General features: G+C 53.2%; 1 protein-coding gene across 1 annotated transcript; it reads right to left on the bottom strand.

Annotated features, from left to right (window-relative positions):
* Positions 1–9,454: 9,454 nt before the first annotated feature.
* Positions 9,455–16,612, bottom strand: TEKTL1 (tektin like 1). The gene is made up of 7 exons (XM_070058809.2): positions 15,972–16,612; positions 14,746–14,850; positions 12,572–12,770; positions 11,927–12,093; positions 11,517–11,612; positions 11,293–11,406; positions 9,455–10,829 (listed from the first exon to the last, which is right to left on the bottom strand). The coding sequence occupies exons 1-7, from the start codon at positions 16,539–16,541 to the stop codon at positions 10,581–10,583; spliced, it is 1,500 nt and encodes a 499-aa protein (XP_069914910.2). The 5' UTR covers positions 16,542–16,612; the 3' UTR covers positions 9,455–10,580.
* Positions 16,613–26,856: the final 10,244 nt, after the last annotated feature.

Raw genomic sequence — 26,856 nt, 5'->3', positions numbered from 1 at the left:
CCATGGCATCTGGTCGGACAGGGTTTTGTCAGCCGCGATCTGATCATAGGGAAGACGCCCAGGTGCCCCAGGCACTCTGCCTCCCTGAAATGCCTCCAAGTTGTGCAATCTGAATTCACAATGCAACAAAGGGTGCCCATCCCAGCCACAATTGTCAGGCATTCATCTATTCGGAGAATTTGATTGCGCTTTTGTGTGTGAGTGTGTGTGTATGTGTTACTCCTAGTATCAGCTGTCAGGTACTTTCATAATAAAAGATCCAAATCTGTTTAGGACCAGGATGAAGGGACTTCAGTATGTTTGTGGAGAGAATGGAATGAAAAAATGTTTCTTTGGGTGCAAAAAATATTTGAATTCAATGCATAAAAGAGATCTTCAAGAAGTTCAGCTTCCTCGTGCAGTGCCGGCATCCCATATGGGCTCCATGAGTCCTAGCTGCTCCCCTTCTGATCCAGCTCCCTACTAATGCACTTGGGAAAGCAGTGAAAGATGGCCCAAGTGCTTGGGCCCCTGCACCCACGTGGGAGACCTGGATGGAGCTCCTGGCTCCTGGCTTCTGCTTGGCCCAGCCCCAGCTGTTGTGGTCATTTAGGGAGTGCACCAGTGGATGGAAACACACACACTCTCTCTCTCCTTCTCTCTCTGTAGTTATTCTTTTCAAATGAATGAATAAATCTTTAAAAATAAAGAAGTTCATAAAAATGTGCATTATGAGAAAACCATATGTGGATTTCAAAAATGTGTTGCACCTAAATAAACTGACTTTTAAAAATCATTTGAGAAGCAAAGAGACGCCACAGATGCCCATGCACACACACACACACACACACACAGAGGAGGAATCTTCAGTTCTCTGGTTCTTTCCCCAAATGCCTACAACAGCTAGGGCTGGGTCAGATTGAAGCCAGGTCATTGGAACTGAATCCAAGTTTCCCATGTGGGTGGCAGGGGCCCACCTTATTGAGCCATCACCTGCTGCCTCCCACGATGCACAGTAGCAGGAAGCTGGCGTTGGGAACAGGGACTCCAAGCCAGGCACTGCAGTGTAGGACACGGGGGTCTTAACAGCTCAGCCAAATACCCACCCTTAAACACTTGTTCTTTTAATTCTATTTTCCATGAAATTTTTAAAGATTTATGTACTTGAAAGGCACAGTTATAGGGCGGGGTGGACAGAGAGAGAGAGAGAGAGAGAGAGAGATATCCTACATCCGCTGGTTCACTCCCCAGATGGCCACAACATTCAGCGTTAGGTCAGGAGCCAGGAGTTTCCTCCAGGTCTCCCACACAGGTGCAGGAGCCCAGGCACTTGGGCCCTCTTCCACTGCTTTCCCAGGCCAGAGCAGAGGGCTGGAGCAGGTTACAGTGTAGCTGGGACTTTGATCCCAGGCAGTCTGGTGTGGGCTGTACCACCTGTCCACCCCGCCTAACCTCTACTTTCAGTCCTACTGGAATTCTGTTACCCAACCTTCTCTCACCCGGGTGCGTGGATTCAGGGATGCCCTCTATTCTGTAAGGTGTTTTAATTACAGGGACTCTAATCCTGACGACTGTGCAGCCTCAGGGACAAGTGGAGGCTTAAGGAGAGTGAAGTTGGGGCTGGCACTGTGGTGTAGTTGGCTAAATCTCTATTCGCAGTGCTGGCATCCCATAAGGTGCTGCTGGTTCCAGTCCAGGCTGCTCCACTTCTGATCCAGCTCCCTGTTAATGCACCCAGGAAAGTAGCAGAAGGTGGCCCAAGTCCTTGGGCCCCTGCACCCACATGGGAGACCCTGAAGAAGTTCCTGGCTTTTGGCTTCAGATCAGCTCAGCTCCAGGCATTGCAGTTCTTTGGGGAGTGAACCAGCAGATGGAAGACCTCTCTCTCTCTCTCTCTCTCTCAAATAAAATATGATCCTATAAAAAAGAAGAGTATAGCTGACTTCCAGGGGTGCAAACGCCTCCTGAAGGCAGCTCCCTTGGACTCCTGAGCTCTTTTATTTCCCATTCTTCCCGGCCCAAGGTTAAACGAAGAAGAAATGAAGCGAGGCTTGGCTGCCCTGCGTGCCCATCTTTCGCTGTCACATGACCTCAGAGGAACGAATGAGCACCACCCAAATGGCTCTGCCGGAACCAGGACCCGTCCCAAACGCTGTCTTTCCTGTGACTGTGAGCTCACCTTGCATGTCCGATTTCTCCACCCTGATCTGTCCCAGGGGCAGTGGTGCGGTGCTCCCGTTCCTGCTTGCAAAATGCATACCAGACAGAAAAACGACACGTGGGTTTTAGAACTGTGTTTGCACCCAAGCAGGCTCATACTTACAAAAAAATCAATTTAAAAATTATTTGAATTTTCTTTTTTTAACGATTTATTTATTTTATTCAAAAGGCAGAGTCAGAGAGGGGGGGGTCTTCCATCTGCTGGTTCACTCCTCAAATGGCTGCAATGGCTGGAGCTGGGTCTGTCCGAAGCCAGGAGTGAGGAGCTTCCTCCGGGTCTCCCACATGGGTGCAGGAGCCCAAGGATTTGGGCCATCTTCTACTGCTTTCCCAGGCACATTATCAAGGAGCTGGCTTGTAAATGGAGCAGCCGAGATTTGAACTGGTGCCCCTGTAGGATGCCGGCACTAGATGGAGGCTTAATGTACTATGTCACAGCACCGGCCCCAAAAAATTTTATTTGAAGGGTACACTCAAGCAGAGATGGCGGGGGGGGGGGGAGAGGGAGAGAGAGAGAGAGAGAAAGAGAGAGAGAGAGGGAGGAAGATTATCTATCTATCTATATCTTCCATCCACTGGTTTACTCCCCAAATACCTGTAATAGCCAGGGCTGGGCAAGATCAAAGTCAGGAGTCTGAAATTCTCTCTGGGTCTCCCAATACGGGTGACAAGAACCCCAACTACTTTAGCCAGCCTCCTGCCTCCGAGGGTGCACCTTAGCAGGAAGCTGGAATTGGAAGCCGAGCTGCTGAGACTGGAACCCAGACCCTCTGACACAGGTGTCCTAAGCAGTGTCTTAACGTCCAAGCTCACACTTCCAATTCCATTTTCCCATGATGTTTTTGAAATATTCCTGCCGAAGTGGGGGGAATGGCACTGTAGCAAGCCTCCTGTGTGTGTGTGTGTGCGTGTGGGAAATTGCAGCAGTGCTACGGTAATGCATGTACGCTCTGGAATTGGAAGCTGTCTCCGTGGGACTTCCTGGCTACAGCAATGCCCACTTGGAGCACTGAGAGGGGCTGATGTACCTAAAACGCTCAGAACATTTCCTGGGGCTGGTGTTCTGGTGCTGCGGGTTAAGCTGCTGCTCAGGATGCCTGCATTCACTCTTGCAGCGCTGGTTCGAGTCCTGGCTGCTTTGTTTCTGGATCCAGCTCCTTGCTAACACGCCTGGGAAAGCGGTAGTGAGAACCCAAGTGCTTGGGTCCTTGCCACGCATGCTGGAGATCAGGGTGGAGCTGTTGGCTCCTGGTTTCAGCCTGGTCCAACCATGGCTGTTGCGGGCATTGAAATCAGTGGAGCTGGCACCGCGGCTCAACAGGCTAATCCTCCACCTAGCGGTGCCAGCACACCAGGTTCTAGTCCCGGTCGTGGCGCTGGATTCTTTCCCGGTTGCCCCTCTTCCAGGCCAGCTCTCTGCTGTGGCCCGGGAAGGCAGTGGAGGATGGCCCAAGTGCTTGGGCCCTGCACCCCATGGGAGACCAGGAGAAGCACCTGGCTCCTGCCATCGGATCAGCACGGTGCGTCGGCTGCAGCGCGCCAGCCGTGGCGGCCATTGGAGGGTGAACCAACGGCAAAAGGAAGACCTTTCTCTCTGTCTCTCTCTCTCATTGTCCACTCTGCGTGTCCAAAAAAAAAAAAAAATCAGTGGATGGAGGATCTCTCTCTCTCTCTCTCTCTCTCTCTCTATTTTACTTCCTAAATATGTCTTGAATTCTTCTGCCCTCAACGTCACTTCCTCTACAACTAGTCCAGATGGGTGGCACCTGTGACCTTGTTCAGCAAGTGCTGACCCCCTGTGGAGCCCCCATCAGCTGCGCATGAGTCTCCCCCCTTCTCCCCACCTAAGGCCCATTCCGTGTCCCCCTGCGCTGTTGCTGTTTCACTGCGCACACCAGGGGGCGCCAGCCCTGGCCAGCTCGCTGCTGTTTTGGAAGGCGTGAGGAAGAAGGTTCGGCGGCTAGAAGCTGAGAGCGACCATGCCGCGGAACCACGTCCTCCAGGCGGGGCTGGCCGGCACCGCTGTAGGACGTGACGCCCTCAGAGCACTCAGGGTCGGCTGTAATCGTTGTGCGAGGGCAGGATGGAGATAAGAGCCTGACCTCGATGTGTGCCAGGGCAAGCAGAGATCGTGGCTGGCGGTGATTCTTGCAACAAGAGTCGCAAATATGTTTTTGTATTTGGAAACGGGTGAGGGAAGAGATGGGGGTGAAGAATGGGCGTGGGGGCACCCCCCTCCCTGCGAGGACGTGCAAGGGCCCTGTGGTGAGAGATGACTGATGGAGAAGGGATTTCTGGAGACAGGTGTGTGCACGAAGCCACGCCTCCACCCAGGGGTGCTCTTAGTTCCACAGGAGACCTATTCAAGGTCAAGGGGACTTGTTGATGAGATGCTGAGGCCTCTGAGGACCGGAGAAGCTGGGGGTGGAACACGCCTGTGAGAAATCAGGTCTTGGAAATGCTGTCCTCACGGGGGGTGTCCTGCTTGTGCGTGGGTGAGACCTGGGATTGCTTCCTGGTGTTACACCCACACGAGAGGCTCCTCCCCCCATCTTGGGGGAATGTTTTTATTTATTTAGAAATTTTATTTATTTGAGAAACAACGAGGGGGGTGAGAGAGAGAGAGAGGTTCCATCCACTGCTTCACTTCACTCTCCAAATGCCTGCAACAGCCAGAGCTGGGCCAAGCTAAAGCCAGGAGCCTGCAGCTCCATCCAGGTCTCCCACGTAGGTGCAGGGACCCAAGCACTTGGGCCATCTGCTGCTTTCCCAGCCACATTAGCAGGGAACTGGATCGAAAGTGGAGGAGCTGGGACTTCAACCAGTGCCCACAGGGGATGCCGGCTCTTGTAGACAGTGGCTTTACTTGCTACACCATAGCGCTGGCCCCCAAAAATAATTTTTTAAAAAAGTTTCTTCTAGGGAGTAGTAAAATAACACTGCTTAAAAAACATAACTGTAGAATGTGCTGCAAGTGCATTGTCCTGAGCTAGGGGGAAACTGCCCAAGATGACCCAGGCAGGGCTGCTCTCCCTGGGGTCCCTTGGCTGTGGTGCAGGTGGGATGGAGTCGCTGGCTCCTGGCTTTGGTCTGGCTCCAGCCACGGCTGTTGTGTGCATTTGGGGGCAGGCACCAGCAGAAGGCAGATTGATCTGAACTCAGCATCCCAGAGCTCCATCTGGGTCTCCCACGTGGGTGGCAGGGATCCAAGGACTTGGGCCAACACCTGCTGCCTCCCAGTATGCACTAAGAGGGAGCTGGCTGAGAAGCAACATAGCGGAGCCTGGGACCCAAGCAGCAGCTTAATCCTACTGCTCCACCACCACAGCTTTTCAAAGTCCAGGCTTTAGCCCCTTGGTTGCTGGGTGGTACTGACAAGTCTCGCCCTGCGCTGAGCCTGCTTCTTCTTGTCTGACGCGGGGGAGAGTGGTCTCCTCCTTGTGGTGTCATTGGGAGGCTTTGCTGGGTGCCCGGGGCTCACACCGAGGACAGCGGGTATTCCAAGGCAATGGCGGGGATTGTGTGAACCCCGTTGGTCTGGAAACCCTGAGCTGATGGGGTGATGGGCAGGGGCAGCCCCCTGGGGGTGGGGAGGGGCAAGGCATCCTTGCATCTCGGTGTGAGGTTTCTGGGAATCAGAATGTACGGAAGGCACAGACGGAGGAACAAGCGCCCCCCCCGCACCCCGGAAACACAAGAGGCTCCCATGTTAGCATAGGGATCCAAAAAGGGAGCAGAGGCTAGGGAGGGAGAAGCAGCTGGGGTATTTATAACCCAGGTGCACAATACAGCAAGCACTTTACTACTTTCAGTCCCTAACAGCTTCTTTCCTTTAAACTCCCTACGGGAGTGAGCATTTAGCACAGCAGTTAAGATACCACTGGCGGGGGAGGGGGGTGCAGCGCTGTGGCATAGTAGGCTAAGCCTCCGCCTGCGGTGCCTGCATCCCATTTGGGGGCTGGTTTGAGTCCCGAATGCTCCTCTTCCATTCCAGCTTCCTGCTGATGGCCTGGGAAAGCAGTAGAAGATGGACCAAGTGCTTGGGTCCCTGCAGCCATGTGGGGAGACCTGGAGGGATCTCCCAGCTCCTGGCTTCGGATCAGCACAGCTCAGCTCTGGCTGTTGCAGCCAGTTGGGGGGAGTGAATCAGTGGATAGAAGACTTCTCTCTCTCTCTATCCCTGCTTTTCAAATAAATAAATAATAATCTTACGATACCATTTGGGGTTCTCACATCCCTTATCCGTGTGCCTGCATTTGAGTTCCAGCTCCTCCACTTTCTGTCCAGCTTCCTGCAGATGCAAAGCCTGGAAAAGCAGCAGGTGATGGCCCAAGTGCTTGGGTCCCTGCCACCCACGTGGGGAGACCCTGATGGAGGTCCAGGCTTCTGGCTTAGGTCTGAGCCATCCCAGGCTGTTGTGGGCATTTGGGGAATGAAATCTGCTGATGGAAGACATCTCTCTCACCCCGTCTCTCTTCCTCTCTCTTCTGCCTTTCAAATAAAATGCAAATAAGTACATGTGCAATTTAGAAAAACCAGCAGAAAAGCACCAACAAAATGCAAAACACGTGGCACTCAAAGACTGTGACAGACACTTTCTAGTGAGAGAATGGAACTGAGAAGGCAGAATGTCATCTGGTTGGAACCCAGGTTGGGAGTGGGCAGAGGGAGAGAGGGAGAACATGTACCTGCGGCAGCTAAAACTCCTCACTGCTCTCAGTGCATCTGCAAACGGCCACAAAAGAACCACAAAGACTGACACTGGGGCTGCCATGAGATCTCAGTGAATTGGCGAGTTCACAAATACAGAATCTGTGAATGCTGAGAATCCGCTCCCAGACTGAACGTGCTGGCCAGAGTCTGGGCCCTTGTGAGACCCAGTGAGCCCTCCTGCCAGCTGTAAGGTCCCCTCTTGAGATAAGGCAGTTGGCTGGGATGTGTGCAGGAGCCAGGAACTCCATCTGGGTCTCCCACATGGGTGATAGAGAGACCTAAGCACCTGCTGCTTCCCAGGGTGCACTAGCAGGGAGCTGGATCAGAAGTGGAGCAACCAGGACTTGAACCTGGCACTCTGATATGGGATTAGCCTGCTATGCTATGACAAGATTCTCGTGTCTGTTGAGGGCAACTCTTGGTATATGATTCGTCAGCTCCATGAGGGCGGAATACACCTGGCTTAGCTCCCATTATATGCCCCCCCCCAGGCACTCAAACCCTGCCTCTGGGGTCAGGTGCTCAGGAAATTCAGTCATCTCTTGATGTCCCTAGGGATTGGTTTCAGGACCTCTGTGGGCACCCACATCTGTACATGTTGAACCCCCTCTTTCATAAAGTGATGCATTTGTGGGGCCGCCACCTGCAATACTGGCATCCCATATGGGCGCTGGTTCAAGTCTCAGCTGCTCTGGTCCAGCTCCCTGCTAATGCACCTGGGAAAGCAGCAGGAGAAGGCCCAACTCCTTGGGCCCCTGCACCCACGTGGGAGACCTGGATGAAGCTCCTGGCTCTTGGCTTTGACTTGGCCCAGCCCCAGCATTGCAGCCTTTTGGGGAGTGAATCAGCAGATAGAAGACCTCTCTCTCTCTCTCTCTCTCTCTCCCTTACCTTTCTCTGTGACTCGGATTTTCAAATAAGTAAAACAAATCTTAGAAAGTGTAACATGTATGACTTACTTTAAATTTATGACTTACTTTAAATCATCTCTAGATTATTTGCAGCACCTAACACAGCAGAATTAAAAGATAAGTTTGGGGTCAATGTGGCACAGTAGGTTAAGCTGCTGCCTGCAATGCTGGCATACTATAAGAGCACTGGTTCGAGTCCCAGCTGCTCCACTTCTGATCCAGCTCTCTGCTAATGCACCTGGGATAGCAGCAGAGGATGGCCCAACTGTTTGGGCCCTTGCACCCATGTGGGAGACCTGGATGGAGTTCCTGGCTTCTGGCTTCTGGCTTCTGGATGGCCCAGCCCTGGCTGTTGTTGCCACTTGGGGAGTGAACCAGCAGGTGGAAAATCTCTGTCTCTCCCTCTCTCTGTAGCTCTCTGTAGCTCTGCCTTTCAAATCACTAATCTTAAAAACAGGTAAGTTTATTTTGGTGCAAAAAATTTTGAAACCTTTGTGTAGTTTTTTTTTCCCACAGTATGCATTTCCTTATGAATGGTAGCTATGGATTGCAAAATTTCTTGCATCAAAATAAATATCTCTTAACTCGTTTTTTCTGTGAACACTTGTTATGTGAATAGTTGTTAAATTGTTTTGTTGAGAGTTTGTGCAGCAGCATCCCTTATGAGCACAAGGTTGAGTCCTGGCTGCTCCACTTCCAATCCAGCTCCCTGCTAATGTGCTTGGGAAGGCAGAAGGTGGTCCAAGTGCTTGGATCCTGGCAACCCATATAGGAGACTAGGATGTAGTTGGCTATTTGGGGAGTGAACCAGAGAAAGGAAGACCCCTCTCTGTCTCTCGCCCCTTCTCTCTGTCACTCTGCCTTCCAAATAAATTTTTTTAAAGAGATTTTTTCTGTTTATTTGAGAGGCAGAGTTACAGACAGTAAGAAGGAGAGACAGAGAGAAAGGTCTTCCTTCCATTGGTTCACTTCACAAATGGCTGCAATGGCTGGAGCTGCGCTGATCTGAAGCCAGGAGCCTCTCCTATGTAGGTGCGGGGGCCCAAGGACTTGAACCATCTTCTACTGCTTTCCCAGGCCACAGAAGAGTTGGATTAGAAGGGAAGCAGCCAGAACTCAAACCAATGCCCATATGGGATGCCAGCGTCACAGGCAGAGGATAAATAAATCTTTTTTAAAAATTTTTTTTGACAGGCAGAGTGGACAGTGAGAGAGAGAGACAGAGAGAAAGGTCTTCCTTTGCCGTTGGTTCACCCTCCATTGGCCGCCGTGGCCGGCGCGCTGTGGCAGGCGCACCGTGCTGATCTGATGGCAGGAGCCAGGTGCTTCTCCTGGTCTCCCATGGGGTGCAGGGCCCAAGCACTTGGGCCATCCTCCACTGCACTCCCTGGCCACAGCAGAGAGCTGGCTTGGAAGAGGGGCAACCGGGACAGAATCCGGAGCCCCTACCGGGACTAGAACCCGGTGTGCCGGCGCTGCAAGGCGGAGGATTAGCCTAGTGAGCTGCGGCGCCGGCTTCAAATAAATCTTAAAAAACCATTTGGATAGTTTAGGGAGTAAGAGTAACAAAAAACACCTGCATATGTTCAGTAAACATACAATTTTTTTGAAAGAAGATTTATTTTTTATCTGAGAGGCAGAGAGTGAGAGGGAGAGATCTTCCATCCGCTGGTTAACCCCCAAATGACTGTAACAGCCAGATCTGGGCCAGGCCAAAGCCAGGAGCCTGAGTGAGATTCCATCCTGGTGCAGGGGCCCAAGCACTTGGCCCAAGCTTTCCCAGGTGCATTAGCAGGGGGCTGCATCAGAAGTGGAGCAGCCGGGACTCGAGCTGGCGCACCAATTATGAGATGTTGGTGTTACAAGCCACCGCCTTATCGTGTCGCCTGTGCCACGATGCTGGCTCCAGGTGCAGTGTTTTGATGTGAGGTTGGTGGAATCTGCAGATGTGGCACCACGGACAGCCCAGGCTGCCTGTGGCTGTAGTGGTCACCTCCTCGTCCATGAATGCCTCACCCAGCATGGTGAAGAGTTCCCCGACAGCCGAGAGTCTCAGAGGCATTGGGACCCCTGGGAGAGGGATGGGGCTGTGACTGGATGGGTGGATTCAGTCAGGGCAGGCTTCCTGGAGGAGGCTGCACCCAGAAGGATGACTTTTTTTTGCAGCATTGGATCCATTTGTGAGCTCCCTCAGAGGGCAGAGGCCAGGTCAGCCCCACCCACTGCTGTCCACTTACTGTGTGGTCGTGATTAAGTGGCTTCACCTCTGTGCCTCAGCTTCCCTATCTGCAACACGAACCTGGTCACAGTAACAGCTTCCGGCTCACATCACGCGACAGACCCATCCTCACCTATCTCAACCACAACCACGTGAAGTGGCCTTGGCTCATCTCACCTGTGGGGCGAGACCGAGACCAGAGAGGGCCAGCGCCTTGCCCGAAGCCACACAGCGAGAAACTGGGGAGCCGCCGCCGCCGGGTGCCCAGATCCAGCCTGCTAAATAATTTGTGGGATGCACTTTCTTCTCCCGTATTGGATGCTAAGTGATTGGTTTACAGTGGGTGCCTACTAAATGATCGTCGGTATTGTTTTTAATTATAAATTCTGCTAGAAGGCTCTGGGAGGGAAGGTGAGGCGAGGGGAGCGGGGGCCGTGGGCTGGCTGTGAGTTTCCTTTCCTGGGGTCCCGCGCGCGCGTGTGTGCGCACGCATGCCAGGCCAGCGGGGCTGCGGCGGGTGGGGGTTGCGGGCACGCTGGTCACTCGGGGTCGGCGCAGGTGTCGTGGCGCGGCGGCGTGCGCGGGTCCCAGTCGTTGACCAAGCGCTGCGCCTGCTCGTAGTGGATGTGTGAGTGTCTCTGGCGCAAGCGCAGGCGCACCACGTTGGCGTCCACTTCCTGCCCGATCTTCTTGGAGTTGAGGCTCTGGGTGAGGTGCCGGTGCGTGGTGAGCAGCTTGTCTAGGTTTTTTTCCACGTGCGCGATGTGGCGCTGCAGCTTGTCCGTGCCCTGGTGGCGGAGATGGGGGAGGGACGGGCGGATAGACACACCTGTGCCAGGTGCGCTTGTGGGAGGAGCGATGTGAGGGGGCTGGGCTGGGGCAAGGGCTCTACCACTCAGGGTGGCCAGGTGAGGCGCGGCTGCCGCTGGAGAGTGAGGGGGCGAGGGGGGACTTGGGAGGGGGGCCAGGTAGGCGCGGGAGGCGGAGTCTCCTCCAGGACAGGTGTCGGGATTCAGAAAAAAGATCCAGAAGACGTATCCGACCCAGACCCAAGCGTAGGAGTTGCAGGGGCCTCATCGCGTGGGCAGGGGTTGAAGGCCAGGCAGATCCTGCGAAGGGGGCTGGGGTGGGGGGTGTGCCTTACCTGGTCCAGGTGTGCTTGAAAGAAGGAGCCTTCCCAGGCCGGGAGGAAGAGACACGGAAGGGACTGTGTGTGTGTGTGTGTGTATGTGTGTGTGAGGGGGCGCGTACCTGGGCAAGGCGCGTGGCCTCAGGCAGCTGGGTGCCCACGTGTCTCTGGTACACGCGGACCAGGGGTCGGTCCAGCTTCTCCCGAGTCTCCAGGTGGGTTTCCGACAGCGGACCCTGGCGGGGTGAGGAGGGCAGGCAATGAGGGCGTGGCCTCCGCGCAACACCTCTTCCGCCCGCCCCCCACCCTGGGCACCCTTGCCCGTTTCCCCCACCCCAGCCGGTACCTTGATGAGTCCACGGGTAATGTGCATCTCTTCGCTGAATTTTGTGCACCGGTGGATCGTCCCCCTCATCAGCCCTAAGGTCATGTTCATCCTTTCCTGGGTTGGGGAGGGGGGTCCGGGAGAGAGAAAGAGAGAGAGAGAGAGAGAGAGCAGGGAGGCCGGGGAAGGGGTAGGGTTGGGGGAAGGGGGCCCAGGGGAAGAGAGCGCAGGGAGGCAGTGTGGGGGAGAGAGGGTCGGGGAGAGAGAGAGGGCAGGGAGGTGGGGGATGGAGAAGAGTGGATGGGGGAGGTCGTGCACGCCCGGTGTCTCCCCCATCGCCCTGGTCCCGCCACCAGCCTCTCCCGCAGCTTCCAAGCCCCACCCCCGCCTCCGGGGGCGTGGTGGGCGGTGGTAAGGGAGGCCCCTTTCACCTTCAGCTCCAAAGTCTCGCGCATCTTCTGCGCCAGCGAGGCGCACACGCGGTCGCTCATCTGGTGCTGGCGCTCGCTGATGTCCGCCTCATTCTTGGCCATTTCCACCAGGGCGTCCTTGGACTCCATCAGCAGCTGCTTGGCTTCATACAGCGCCAGGGCGCACTCTGCGAATGGCACCGGGTGCGCGCGTGGGGTTGGGGGACCCGAGCCCCACTTTCCCAGACCCTGCCTTTTTTTTTTTTTTTACTTTTTTTCTTTTCTTTCTTTCTTTCTTTCTTTCTTTCCCTTCCTTCCTTCCTTCCTTCCTTCCTTCCTTCCTTCCTTCCTTCCTTCCTTCCTTCCTTCCTTCCTTTCTTTCTTTCTTTCTTTCTTTCTTTCTTTCTTTTTTGCAGCCCCGTTCTCTGCTCTCAGCAGGTGATGAGTTAGTGAGTGAGTGGGCTCCGGAGGTGGGGGGAGAGGGCGTGACTTGGGGGGTGGGTGTGGCTGGGAGCTCCTAGCAGGGATGATGTAGGTAGCCTCTTGGGTTGGTTTCCTTACACTCAGAACTTGTGCCAGGGCCCTTCCCCAAGACAGGGAGCAGCTAAGCAGCCAAGGAGGGGCCAGGGTAGACTCCAAGGTGTCCTTCCTTCCTGGGAGATCTACCTGGGGTGTAGGTGCCCACAGGGTCCGGAGGTGGCGTTTTCTGGCCTTGAGGGCGGGGGGTTGGGGGCCTGGAGAGGTTCACCCAGGAGTGGCGGCCTGCTTGCTCCAGAACCTTGTCCAGCGGCTGGTTCATGAGGTCCACGGCTTGCAGCCTCTCCTTACAGCAGAAGCCCAGGTTGTCGCGGCAGGAGGCCAGAGCCTAGATGCGAGGGGTGACGAAGCGTGAGCAGGGAGGATGATCGAGCAATCGAATGATCCAGCAGTCGGGCCATTGACTGAACGATCGAGTGACTGAGCCAGGTGGCAATTTGTCTGCAACCAGCCAGGGACAAAGGTTTCTCACTGTAAACAGAACCTCTCCTCCTGCACCACCCCTCCCCCCCCCCCCCCCCCCCGTGCTGGTTGATTTGTATAGAAGTCAGAGTGAGAAAGGGAGATGGATAGGGACCTTGCATCTGCTGGTTCATTCCCCCCTCTAATGCCTGCAATAGTTGGGGCTGGGCCAGGCTGAAACCAGGAGCCTAGAGCTCTTATCCAGGTCTCCCACGTGGGTGGTAGGGCCCAAGCACTAGAGGCGGGCTTCCAGGGTACGCATTAGCAGGGAGCTGGAATTGGGAGTGGAGCTGGGACTTGAACCCAAGCCCTCCGGAGTGGGCATCCCAAGCAGCGTCTTGAAGCACTGCACCAAACACTTGCTCCGCTTTGCCAGTTCTTGGAAGGAAGGGATTTCTAAGTAGAAGCTCCCACAGCTTCCAATCCCTTGCCCTCTGTTCTGAGGGTTTAATGAGCCCCTTCATTGGGGGTACAAGGGACAGAAGGGGCTGGCAGGAGCTTCTGTGTCCTGGTGTCAGTTGTTTGGGACTCAAAGCAGCACTCGGATCTGCTGGTGCTGGTGTCGCAAGTGGTGACTTAACCCACCGTGCCACCATGCTGGCCCTCGGTGGTGTCTGGAGAGAGAAATGGACAGACAGGTGTGTGTGCCCTGTCTCTCTTGCCCTGAGTTACTCTGCCATCAACAGAGGCTTCAGCCAATGGGGCCGCTCAATCTCAGACTGTGAACCTCCCAAATTGTGAGTCAAAGGAAATGGTCAGGCTGCCTCTTGCATTTTGTTATAGTAACAAAAAGCGGACCAGACACTGGGGACTCCTTGCCCAGTGAATGAGTCAAGGGCACACACAGGGTACCAGATAATCCCATTGCATCCCAAAGACTCCCTGGAATGGGGCTCTCCTCCCACTTCCACTCAGCTGTTTATATGGAAATCCTTGTTCCGACACGGAAGGAAGCAGTGAGAGACTGTTTGGCTGGAGTTGTAGAGATGGAACACACATCAGCATGTAAAAACTCCATCCAGATACCTGAGCTGGAGCAGCAGCTGGAGCAGGTGTTCTGTGTAGCATTGAGTGCCTGTGTTTGAGTCCTGGCTCCATTTTTTTTTAAAAAAAGATTTATTTGAAAGGCAGAGTAACAGAGAGAGAGAGAGAGAGAGAGAGAGAGAGAGATCTTCCATCTGCTGGTTCATTCCCCCAAAAGGCTTCAATGGCCAGGGCTGGGTCAGGCTTAAGCCAGGAGCCAGGAGCTTCATCTGGGTCTCGCATGTGGGTATAGGGGCCCAACGACTTGGAGCCATCTTCTGCTGCTTTCCTAGGTACATTAGCAGGGAGTTGGATCAGAAGTGGAGCAGCCGGGACTTGAACCGGCACCCACATGGGATGCCAGTGCTGCAGGCAGAGGCTTAACCTACTATGCCCCAGTGTTGTCCTCTGTTTGCCTTTCAATTGAAAAAGAAGCAAGACACAGGAGCTGAGGTCATGGCCCTAGCACTGGTAGGCTCTGTGCATTGAGTGAGTTCATTTCTCCAAGAGCCCCAATTTCTCAGTCTCTCATTGGGGTAGGGGGTGAGGAGGTCACAGTTTCTATCTCCCAGGGGGAGTTTAAGGACTTGATTTAACGACTGCTGAGTTTGTCCCACAGTGGGCAGTCACCGTCATTCTCAAGCCCAGCTCCCGATCAGCTCCTGGGCCAGCCTCTCCCTACCTCTGTTCTGCTGCTTTGCAAAAGTGAAAATGCACTGAGCCCCCCCCCCCCCCCCCGGTGAGCATGGGCTGAGGGATTTGCCGCTCTCACAGTCCCCAAGGTCACAGCCACTTGCCCAGCCCCAGGTCTCTTTCACCTTGAGCAGGGTCTCTGACTGCTCCATGTCTTTCTCCAGCTTCCGCTTCATACTCTTTAGCTCCTCTTTCTCCCAGGTGAGCACACTGTCAGCTTTGTCGGGGACCTGCGAGGCAAGGACAGACTCTTTCACACCCTCGGGAGCTGGCTGGAAAGCAGATTGCTTCCTGCAGGGCTGCAGAGGGCTTGCCATTAGGGGATAAAGTTGGAGGCATGTTGTGGTGGATTCATTCCTGAGAGGAGGAGCGTGGTGGGGGCAAGAGGCGTGGAGTCACCACACAGACTCCGGAGTCGATTGCAAGCGGGCCAGAGGCAAGCAGCCCACAGACTCGTTTATTTCAGTTGGTACAGCAGCTTATATAGCCAAGGCAGCCAATCCGGTCAAGGGGTGGTCTATGCCCTAACCAATCACAGCCTGTTGCCAGGCAGACTTTGTTGCCAGGTGGGTTTCAAAGCCATTCCTGAGTAACTGATGCTCACTTGCCAGTGGCCATCTTGGCTTGGCCTTCTCATTCCACCACATTGGCAGTTGCACCCTTTGGAGATGGGTTGCACACTCTGAGAAGACTTGGTTCTCTCTAGGGCCTCTCTCACTTGGTGGTGATAGTGGTGGTGGGGTCTCACGCTCTGGAGATTGGGTCTGGGGGCTTCTCTTTTACAGAGGGCTGGGATGGAGGTGCCTCACTTCGCAGGTGGAATGGAGCTAGGGACCCCTCACCCCCTCTCCCAGGGGCTACAGGTGGAGGAATCTCATTTCGCAGGCATGTGCAGGTTTGTGCTACTGGTTCTGGGAACTAGAAGTAGGTACCTCACAGGGCAGATGAGATCTTGTCTCTCTCCCCAAGGTGGAGCTCTGGGGTTACCTAGAGAGTGCTGCCTGCCACTGGTTCACTCCCTGCCGAATGCCTGCAACAGCTGGTAGCTGGGCCAGGCATAAGTCAGGAGCCAAGAACTCAATCCGGGTCTCGCATGACAATGTTGGTGGCTGGGACCCAAGGACTTGAGCCATCACCTGCTGCCTCCCAGGGTTGCATTAGTAGGCAGCTGGGGCAGGACTCAAACTCTCCATAGGGGGGTATCTGATGTGCCTGGGACATAGAGGGTCTCACTCTCTAGGCCCTGGGTGGGGGTGGGAGACTCATCCTGGGATGGTCTCATCTTTGGGAACGGAAGCCTCAACTTTTGCAACCAGGTGTGTGTGTGTGTAGGGGGAGGTGAGATTCCTACCTTCTCTGACTTGGGCCGGTAGCCTCGCAGCTTGACGCTCTGCTGGTTGACCAGCAGGCCCTTGCGCACCTGGCTGAGCCTGCGGTCGGTGGCCTCGCGTTGGCGCTGCAGCTGGCGCAGCCGCGCGTTCACTTGGTGCTGCGCGCGGCCCAGGCGGGCAGCAGTGAGGCGCGCCCCGCGCGCGTGCGCGTGCACCACCTCTGCCGTCTGCAGGGCGCGCGCGTCGCGGTGCAGGGGCAGCGGCAGGCGCGCGTGCCAGGCGGGCGGCTTCATCTTGCCCTTCCACAGCGTGACGCCGTCGCCAGGGGGCGGCTTCTCCACGGTGCTGCCACCTTTCAGCATCTCCACGCGGAAGCGCCAGGGAAGGATGTAGGCGGCGCGGCACAGGTGGCGCGCCACGTGCGGGTCCCGCACGCTGGCCTTGGGCTGCCACATGGTCACCACCTCCTGCCCGCAGCGATCCGTCACGTGGTGCGCTCGGCGAGTCGTGGCCTGTGCCGCCTCGCGCCATGCCGGGGCCCCCACGCGACTGTCTTGGCTGAGCTCAGCCGGGGGCGCCAACACGGGCATGGTCCCTGCTAGGTGCCCTGGGGTCTGGCCCGGGGATCTCCACGCACAGGAATAGGGGGCCCTGCTAGCAACACCACTGGGCTTTCCCGGCTGGTGGAGTGAATTGAGAGCGTCTGTCGCCATGGCGACGGAGCAACAACTCAGAACGCTCCAGAGGTGGGGGAGGGGCCGGACGCAGCCTCCAGCAGGTGTCTGCGACTTGTGCGGGGGGTGGGGTGGGTGTGGGGTTTTGGTAGAGCTGATCTCTCTCTGCCACTTTTTATAGGGCACCCTAAACTCTTTTCCCGCTTCAAACCGGAGCTGGGTCAGGCGGCTTCCAGGAACCCATAACTTAATTCAAGTCTCCCAAGTGGGTGGCAGGGACCCAAACTTTTGAGCCATCCCCTCCCAGAGAGCCAGAATTGGGAACAGAGCCAGGACTGGAATCCAGGTGCGATGGTGTGGGATGCAGGTGTCCCAAGGGAAATGCCCACCGCCCCCATCTATTTATTAAATTTTTTTTAAATTACATATTTAAAAATTTATAATTTTTATAAAAATATAACAAATATTGCTCGTGATGTTTTTCTACATGTAATAAAATCTGTCTCCTTGGGGCCGGCGCTGGGGCATAGAGGGTAAAGCTGCAGTCTGCAGTGCTGGCATCCCATATGGGCACCAGTTTGAGTCCTGGCTGCTCCACTTCTGATCCAGTTCTCTGCTGTGGCCTGGGAAAGCAGTGGAAGATGGCCCAAGCCCTTGGGCCCCTGAACCGGCGTGGGAGACCAGGAGGAGGCTCCTGGCTCCTGGCTTCAGACTGGTGCAGCTCCGGCCATTGCAGCCAATTGGGGAGTAAACTAGCAGATGGAAGACTCTCTCTGTCTTTCTCTTTCTGTTTGTCTCTCTCTCTCTGCCTCTTCTTCTCTTTCTGTGTAACTTTGGCTTTCAAGTAAATAAATAAATCTTAAAAGAAAATCTGTCTCCTCACACATTTAGCATTTCTTTGTGGTCTGAAAATCCCAAATCCCACTTTCCAGGATTTTTGTTTGTTTTAAAGATGTATTTATTTGAGAGAGCGAGCGAGCGAGCTTCAATCTGCTGGTTCACTCCCCACATGATTGTAGCAGCCCAAGGTTGGGCCAGGCTGAAGCCAGGAGCCAGGACCTCTATCCTGGTCTCCCACGTGGGTGCAGAGACCCAAATACTTGCTCTATCTTCCACTGCCTCCCAGGCCCATTAGCAGGAAGCTAGATCCAAAGTAGGGACTCGAATTGGCATTCTGATATGGGAAGCAGGCGTCCCAGGCAGCAGCTTAACCCACTGCAGCACAACACCTGCCCCTCTAGCTTTTTTTTTTTTTTTTAACAGAGCCTTAAATACAGCACCTGAGCCTTATCTGTAGTCACCCATTGTGCAATAGAGCCCATCTTTAATTTGGTACTTGTGGATCAGCTTTTCCCCAGCCTCTGGTCATCATCATTTTGACTTCTTCCAGAATCACCTGTGGGTGTTTTTTTTTTTTTTGCCTTTTTTTTTTTTGACAGGCAGAGTGGACAGTGAGAGAGAGAGAGACAGAGAGAAAGGTCTTCCTTTGCCGTTGGTTCACCCTCCAATGGCCACCACGGCTGGCACGCTGCGGCCGGCGCACCACGCTGATCCGAAGGCAGGAGCCAGGTGCTTCTCCTGGTCTCCCATGGGGTGCAGGGCCCAAGCACTTGGGCCATCCTCCACTGCCTTCCTGGGCCACAGCAGAGAGCTGGCCTGGAAGAGGGACAACTGAGAAAGAATCCGGCGCCCCGACCGGGACTAGAACCCGGTGTGCCGGCGCTGCTAGGTGGAGGATTAGCCTAGAGAGCTGCGGCGCCGGCCTGTTTGTTTGTTTTAGATCCTGCCAAGTATCACCCACAGTAGAGATCTTCCTTCATCACCCCGTCTGCCCTGTGTTTCCTTCCATCCATCAGGATGTTTCATGCAGCTACAGAAAACAGAAAAGATGGCTTCAGAGTCACAACCACAGCTCCCAGTTAAGAGGGATGTGGCAGCCATTGTCACAGTCACAGCTGCAGGCACTGCCCCCTAGGGAATGTTGCTGCTACTGCAGCCGTCAGATGAATTCCTTATCCCTGGCACCTGCTTCAAGCCTCTTCCATTCCCACGGTCCAGAGTAACTGTGATTATTGGCTAAGCCTGTGTCACGTGACCATGTTTCCCTGCAAGGGAAGCTGGGAAAGGGAGTCATGGGTGAATTTCCTGTTGTAGGTGGGAGCCGATCAGAGTCTGGGGCGAACCAAGAGGCATCTCCCTACATTCCCGCCGTAATTCTCTATCATATTACTTTCTTGTCCTTCTAGAAGTAACTTCTTTAAAAAAAATAAACATTTGTTTATTTCAGAGGCAAAGTTAGAGAAAGAGAGAGAGAGAGAGAGTGAGAGAGAGTTCTTCTATCTGCTGGCTCACTTCCCAAATGGCTGTTATGGCCAGGGCTATGCCAGACCAAAGCCAGGAGCCTGGAACTTCTGAATCTCCAACATGGATGCAGGGGCCCAAGCACTTGGGCCATCCTCCATTGCTTTCTTAGGTTCATTAGCAGGGAGCTGGATTGGAAATGGAGCAACCAGGATTTGAACTGGTACCCGTATGGGATGCTGGTGTCACAGGCAGTTGTGGCATAACCTGCTATGCCACAATGCCAGCCCCTAAAACCAAACTTCTTGTTTGTTTCTGTAAATCCTTTTCTTCCTCTTGTGTCCCTTTATTTGGTAGTTGGCTCAGGGCCCACCCACTAGATGGTCATGTTCATACCTTGGGACTGTCCCTGAATTTTGTGTTAACTTCCGCATCCAATTCACTAACAAATCTGGTGATCCCACGCCTAGTTCAACCTGCCCACTCTGCTGTCCCCTTGAAACCACCCTCCTCCTCACTTTCTCTGCCAATGTCCTCGCTCACTTCCTGGTCTGCTTGCCTACCATCCTCCGCTCTGCTTCTGAATCCATTCTCCCCAAGAGCCAGCAAAGATATTTTTAAACTAGAGCATTCAGCTTGCTTTCTAACTTAAAACCTTCAGTGAATCCTGCACTTAGAATCAAACCTAAAATGTCTTCTGTCAGGATTCAGCACCATCTGACTCTTCCCCACTTTCCTAAACTAACTAGATTGCCACCTCCCACTCCCAGCTCCTTGCCCTTGTAATACATTGAATACTTCCTGCCCCAGGGCCTTTGCATAGGCTGCTACTTTTTCTTTTTTTCCCTTCCTTCCTTCCTCCCTCCCTCCATCCTTCCTTCCCTCCCTCCCTCCCTCCCTTCCTTCCTTCCTTTCTTTTTTAACAGGCAGAGTGGACAGTGAGAGAGAGAGAGACAGAGAGAAAGGTCTTCCTTTTTCCGTTGGTTCACCCCCTCAATGGCTGCTGCAGCCGGTGCACTGTGGCCAGCGCACCTCACTGATCCGAAGCCCAGAGCCAGGTGCTTCTCCTGGTCTCCCATGCGGGTGTAGGGCCCAAGCACTTGGGCCATCCTCCACTGCCTTCCCAGGCCACAGCAGAGAGCTGGACTGGAAGAGGAGCAACTGGGACAGAATCCGGCGCCCCGACCGGGACTAGAACCCGGGGAGGCTGTTACTTTTTCAAGTGGACCTCTTCCCTTTAAGAGTTTGACCTGAGGCTGGTGTTGTGGTGTGGTGAGTTAAGCCACAGCGTGTGATGCCAGCATTTCATTGAATGCCAGTTCAAAGTCCCAGCTCCTCTGCTTCTGATCCAGCTCCATAGTGCCTGGTTGGAGTTCTGGCTGCTTGGCTGTGCCAAACACCAAAACTCCCTAACACCAATGTTGATCCAATTTACCACCTTCCAAAACCCAGCTCTAGCTCAGGTCCCGGCTGCTCCACTTCCGATCCAGCTTCCTGCTAATGGGCCTGGGACAGCAGTAGAAGATGGCCTAAGAACCTGGGACCCTGCACCCATGTGTAAGATCCAGAAGAAGCTCCTGGCTCCTGGCTCCTGGCTTCTGATTGGCCAAGCTCTGGCCATTGCAGCCAACTAGGGAGTGAACCAGCAGATGGAAGACCTCTCTCTCTCTCTCTCTCTCTCTCTCTCTCTCTCTTCTCTCTCCCTCCCTCCCTCTAGGTCATTGTAGCACTGATTTTCAAATAAATAAATAAATCTTAAAAAGTGAAAAAAGCCTTCCTAGCTTTCCTTTCTGCTTTTACTCTGGTATGTCACCTGGAGATGCCTTCCCTGAGGTGTGTCACACACACACATTCCCTGATGTGTGTCACACACAGATGCCTTCCCTGTGGTGTGTCTCACACACACCTTCCCTGAGGTGTGTCACAAGGAGACCCTTCCCTGAGGTGTGTCACATACACACACCTTCCCTGAGGTGTGTCACACACACATGCCTTCCCTGAGGTGTGTCACACATGCACACCTTCCCAGAGGTGTGTCACACACACACACACACACCTTCCCTGAGGTGTGTCTCACACACACACACACACACCCCTTCCCTGAGGTGTATCACACAGAGACACCTTCCCATAGGTGTGTCACACACACACATACACCTTCCCTGAGGTGTGTCACACAGAGACCCTTTCCCTGAGGTGTGTCACAAGGAAACCCTTCCCTGAGGTGTGGCACATACACACACCTTCCCTGAGGTGTGTCACACACAATGCCTTCCCTGAGGTGTGTCACACAGAGACACCTTCCCTGAGGTGTGTCACACAGAGACCCTTCCCTGAGGTGTGTCACAAGGAGACCCTTCCCTGAGGTGTGTCACATACACACACCTTCCCTGAGGTGTGTCACACACATGCCTTCCCTGAGGTGTGTCACACATGCACACCTTCCCAGAGGTGTGTCACACACACACACACCTTCCCATAGGTGTGTCTCACACACACACACACCCCTTCCCTGAGGTGTATCACACAGAGACACCTTCCCATAGGTGTGTCACACACACACATACACCTTCCCTGAGGTGTGTTGCACACACACCTTCCCTGAGGTGTGTCACACAGAGACACCTTCCCTGAGGTTTGTCACCAGCTTTGTACTTTCTTGTGTCACACAGAGATGCCTTCCCTGAGGTGTGTCACACAGACACCCTCCCTGAGGTGTGTCACACACAATGCCTTCCCTGAGGTGTGTCACACAGAGACACCTTCCCTGAGGTTTGTCACCAGCTTTGTACTTTCTTGTGTCACACAGAGATGCCTTCCCTGAAGTGTGTCACACAGACACCTTCCCTGAGGTGTGTTGCACAGAGCTGCCTCTTCTGAGGTGTGTCACACAGACGCCTTCCCTGAGGTGTGTCACATGGATACACTCTTCCCTGTGGCATGTCACATGGAGATGCCCTTCCCTCAGGAAATCTTGGCAGGTCATTATCAGAGTCCCCTTTTTAGGGTCCCCAAAGTCTTCCCTTCTGGGGCAGTAGCTGCTACTTTTAGCAGGTGCCCCCTTTCTCTTGGAGATAATCACAGCACTGTTCTCACTCCAGGGGGATGTGACCCAGAATCCGATTTGTCTTTGAGAAATGAGGTCGATTTCCTTGGTGGAGGTGTTGGGGGTGGTGGGATGTCCCAGACTGGGAGAGGAAGTTCCTGCTGGTGACTGTGATGACTATGCTAGCAAGTGAGTGTCCAAGGCTAGACCAGATGGCTGGACCCCCATCCATTCCCTGAAATGGCTCAAGCTCAGGCCCGCATGTCCTCCAGGTGTATTGATGCAAAAAAAATGTTGAAATCCATGCACAGGTTTTTTTTTTAAATATGCATTTTTATGAACTGTTGGAAGATCTCTTGTAGTCCTGGATTCAAAAAATTTTTGCACCCAAATAAATTTAACTTTCTATTCCATGTTGCAAGAACTTTAAAAGAAAAGATTTATTTTATTGATTTGAAAGGCAGAGTGACACAAATGAAAAAGACACACACACAGACACATACACATAGAAGGAGAAAAAGAGAGAATTTTCCCTGTTCACTTATTCACTCCCGAAGTGCCTGCTACAGCTGGGTCTGGGCCAGGCCAAAGCTGGGAGCCAGGAACTCAATCCAATTGGGTGGCAGGGCCCCGATTACTTCAGCCATCACTGCTGCCTCCCAGGGTCTGCATTAGCAGGAAGCTGGTGTCAAGGGCCAGAGCTGGGGACCAATCTGAGACACTCAGATGGAGGATATGGTCATTTTAACCATTGTCTTAAATGCTAGGCAAAATGTCTGCACTTGTGATCAGGAGATTATAGTTATGAGGTGCAATATGTCACTTAAGAATTATTGATTTGTATTTTGTGTGAAAGGCAGAGATGCAGTTGGCCTGTGGTACAGCAAGTTAAGTCACCACCTGTGATGCTGGCACTCCATATGAGCATTGGTCCAGCTCCTTGCTAATTGTGCCTGAGACAGCAGCAGAAGATGGTCCAAGTACTTGGGTTCCTGCATCCATGTGGGAGACCCAGATGGAGTTCCAGGTTCCTGACTTCAGCCTGGCTCAGAGTTGGCAGTTGCAGCTATTTGGGGAGTGAGCCAGTGGGTGGAAGACCTCCCTCTGTTTCTGTATCTCTAACTCTGCCTTTCAAATCAACCAATCAATAAGTAAATTCTCACAAAAAGAGAGGCAGAGAGGAAAAATAGGATAGATCTAGGCACAGACAAAGCCAAGCTGAGCCAGGGTCTTGGAACTCAATTCAAGTCTCCAAAGTGGGTGGCAGGGGCCCGAGTACTTGGGCCATCTTCTTCTGCTTTCCCAGGTGCATGAGCAGGGAGCTGGATCAGAAGTGGAGCAGCTGGGTCTTGGACAAGCACTCCTATGGGGTGCTGGCATTGCAGGCAGGGGCCGAACCCATTGTGTCACAATACTGTCCCCTGTAAACTTTTATTTATTTATTTATTTATTTATTTTTGCAAACTACCCACTTCCAGGCATTTTGCTATAGCAGTGGAAAAACAGAGTAAGAGTATGAGCTGTCCAGTACCGGCTCCTCAGATCCTGGCCCCTGTGCACCTGCTCTGTCCCATTTCCAGCTTCATGCAGGGACGCACCACACTTGTTGAACCTCAAAGTTTTTGCATCTGCTTTTCTCCTCTAGAATGTGTTCTTCTTTCTCTGGAATGTTCTTTTTAAATTTATTTTTATTTTATTTTTATTTTTTGACAGGCAGAGTGGACAGTGAGAGAGAGAGAGAGAGAGAAAGGTCTTCCTTTGCCATTGGTTCACCCTCCAGTGACCACCGTGGCTGGCGCGCTGTGGCCAGCGCACCGCGCTGATCCGATGGCAGGAGCCAGGTGCTTCTCCTGGTCTCCCATGGGGTGCAGGGTCCAAGCACCTGGGCCATCCTCCACTGCACTCCCTGGCCACAGCAGAGAGCTGGCCTGGAAGAGGGGCAACCGGGACAGAATCCGGTGCCCCGACTGGGACTAGAACCCGGTGTGCCGGTGTCGCAAGGCAGAGGATTAGCCTAGTGAGCCGCGGCGCCGGCCTCTTTTTGAATTTTTGAGTCAGCATATTTTCAATTTACACTGCATCCCAAGGTTTAATGCACCACTAAATAAAGAATCCAACAAATAAAAAGTAAGAAGACCACACACAGCTCCACAGGAATATATAGGGAAGGACTGTAAACAATTCTCAAATGAAAACATGTGGTATAGATACACCCAATGTAATATTACACAGCCATAAAAAAGAATGATATTGCTATCATTTGCACCAAAATGGTTGCAACTAGAGAACATCTTGTTAAGTGCAAGAAGCTACACTTAGAAAGACAAATATTGCATGTTCTTCCTCCTAGGTGGGAGCTCAAATTAAAAGACAAAAATCAAAGACACAAAAAGAGAGATGCCTATGCATATCAGTTTTGCTGCAAATATAGTGTTTTGTCAAACTTTTTTTTTTTGACAGGCAGAGTGGACAGTGAGAGAGAGAGACAGAGAGAAAGGTCTTCCTTTTGCCGTTGGTTCACCCTCCAATGGCTGCCGCGGCCGGTGTGCTGCGGCCGGCGCACTGCACTGATCCGATGGCAGGAGCCAGGTACTTCTCCTGGTCTCCCATGGGGTGCAGGGCCCAAGTACTTGGGTCATCCTCCACTGCACTCCCTGGCCACAGCAGAGAGCTGGCCTGGAAGAGAGGCAACCGGGACAGAATCCAGAGCCCCGACCGGGACTAGAACCCAGTGTGCAGGCGCCGCTAGGTGGAGGATTAGCCTAGTGAGCTGTGGCACCGGCCAAACTTTGTTTTAAACTGTGGTCAAACAAGTCGTTAAGAATGATACACTATGATAGTTTTTTTTTTTTTTTGACAGGCAGAGTGGACAGTGAGAGAGAGAGACAGAAAGAAAGGTCTTCCTTTGCCGTTGGTTCACCCTCCAATGGCTGCCGCGGCAGGCGTGCTGCAGCCAGTGCACCGCGCTGATCCAAAGGCAGGAGCCAGGTGCTTCTCCTGGTCTCCCATGGGGTGCACGGCCCAAGCACTTGGGCCATCCTCCACTGCACTCCCGGGCCACAGCAGAGGGCTGTCCTGGAAGAGGGGCAACTGGGCCAGAATCCGGCGCCCCGACGGGGACTAGAACCTGGTGTGCAGGCGCCACTAGGCAGAGGATTAGCCTGTTGAGCCGTGGCGCCAGCTACACTGTGATAGTTTTAATGAATGGTGACTATTGTAAAATTTACTGTCTATGAGTGAAATAGACATCTCCTTTGGGATGTTCTTATCTTTTTTTAAAAAGATTTATGTACTTATTTGAAAGGCAAGGTTATAGAGAGGTAGGGGCAGAGAGGAGAGAGAGAGAGAGAGAGAGAGAGAGAGAGAGAGAGAGAGAGAGAGAGACTCCCCAAATGGCTGCAATAGCCATAGCCGGGCTGATCCAAAGCCGGGAATCAGGAGCTTCTTCCAGGTCTCCCACATGTGTGCAAGGGCCCAAGCACTTGGGCCATCTTCCACTGCTTTCCAGGTGCATTAGCAGGGAGCTGGATCAGAAGTAGGGCAGCTGGGTCTCAAATGGGCACTCTGATATGGGATTGTAAGTTGGTGGCTTAACCTGCTGCATCACAACCCCAGCCCAGATATCCTATTTCCCCACCATAACCCATCCCTACCCTCTCACTCCATGCTCCAGCCTCCCATAAGCCAAACCCAGCAGCTCCCACAGGAGACTTGGGGGGCCCATCAGACAATCTCTTCCCAAACAGATTGATGGCTGGATGATGGCTCAAGTGATTTGACTAGTGCAAGTGGATTTCTGCATCTGTGGATTCCACGTCTCCACAGTTAACCAACCATTGATGGAAAACATTAAGAAAAAATGTTGCATCTGGCCCAAACACCTATAGACTTTTTTTTCCTTTGTCATTATTTCCCAAACAGTGTAGGGTAACAGCTATTCACACAGCAATTACACTGAACTTGGCATTAGAAGGTATCTTTAGATGAAAGTATATGGAAGTGGGTAGGTTCTATGCAAATACAATGTTATTTTGTGTAGAAGGAACTAGGGGCTGGTGTTGTGGGTAATTTCTGCGAGCAGTGCCAGAGTCCCAAGTGGGCACTGGTTCAAGTCCCTGCTGCTCCTCTGTTGATCCAGCTCCCTGCTAATGCACCTGGGAAAGCAGTGGAGGATGGCCCAAGTGCCTGGGCCCCTGCACCCACATGGGAGACCCAGATGAAGCTCCTGGCTCCAGGATTTAGCCTGGCCCAGCCCTGGCTGTTGTGGCCACTTCGGGAGTGCACCAGGGGATGGAGGATCTTTCTGTCTCCCCCTCTCTCTCCTTCTCTCGGTCACTCTGCCTTTCAAATAAATAAATCTTCTTATTTTTAAAATTTTTAAAAGATTTATTTATTTATTTGAAGTTAGAGTTACACAGAGAGAAAGAGAGGCAGAGAGGCAGAGAGGGAGAGAGAGAGAGAGGTCTTTCATCCGCTGGTTCACTCCTCAACTGGCTGCAATGGCTGGAGCTGTGCTGATCCTAAGCCAAGAACCAGGAGCTTCTTCCGGATCTCCCATGCGAGTGCAGATCCCAAGGACTTGACCCATCTTCTACTGCTTTCCCAGGTCATAGCAGGGAGCTGGATGGGAAGAGGAGCAGCCGGGACTCAAACTGGTGCCCATATGGATGCTGGTGGTGGCTTTACCTGCTGCAGCACAGTGCCAGCCCCATAAATAAATCTTTTTAAAAGGAACATCTCCATGGCCATTTCTCATGAAGACATAGGTTTTTTTTTTTAAGATTTATTTATTTGAAAGTCAGAGTTATATAGAAATAGAGAGAGAGAGAGAAGTCTTCCATCATTTGGTTCATTCCCCAATTGGCTGCAACGGCCAGAGCTGCA

Source organism: Oryctolagus cuniculus, chromosome 16, assembly GCF_051225735.1.
Source record: "Oryctolagus cuniculus isolate XC-2025 breed Fujian yellow rabbit chromosome 16, ASM5122573v1, whole genome shotgun sequence".
NCBI classification, from domain to species: domain Eukaryota; kingdom Metazoa; phylum Chordata; class Mammalia; order Lagomorpha; family Leporidae; genus Oryctolagus; species Oryctolagus cuniculus.
The sequence above is the reverse complement of the archived record's forward strand: the minus strand, read 5'-3'. Positions and strand labels throughout refer to the sequence as shown.

Bases quoted from the DNA above. Each gene is read 5' to 3' on its own strand.
- TEKTL1 (XM_070058809.2), bottom strand. From the start codon at position 16,541: ATGCCCGTGTTGGCGCCCCCGGCTGAGCTCAGCCAAGACAGTCGCGTG. The intron at 11,613-11,926 runs GTGAAAGGGGCC...TCCCCAACCCAG, and splicing joins GCGAGACTTTGGAGCTGAAG to GAAAGGATGAACATGACCTT. The intron at 10,830-11,292 runs GTACGCGCCCCC...CTCCGCCACCAG, and splicing joins AGGCCACGCGCCTTGCCCAG to GGCACGGACAAGCTGCAGCG.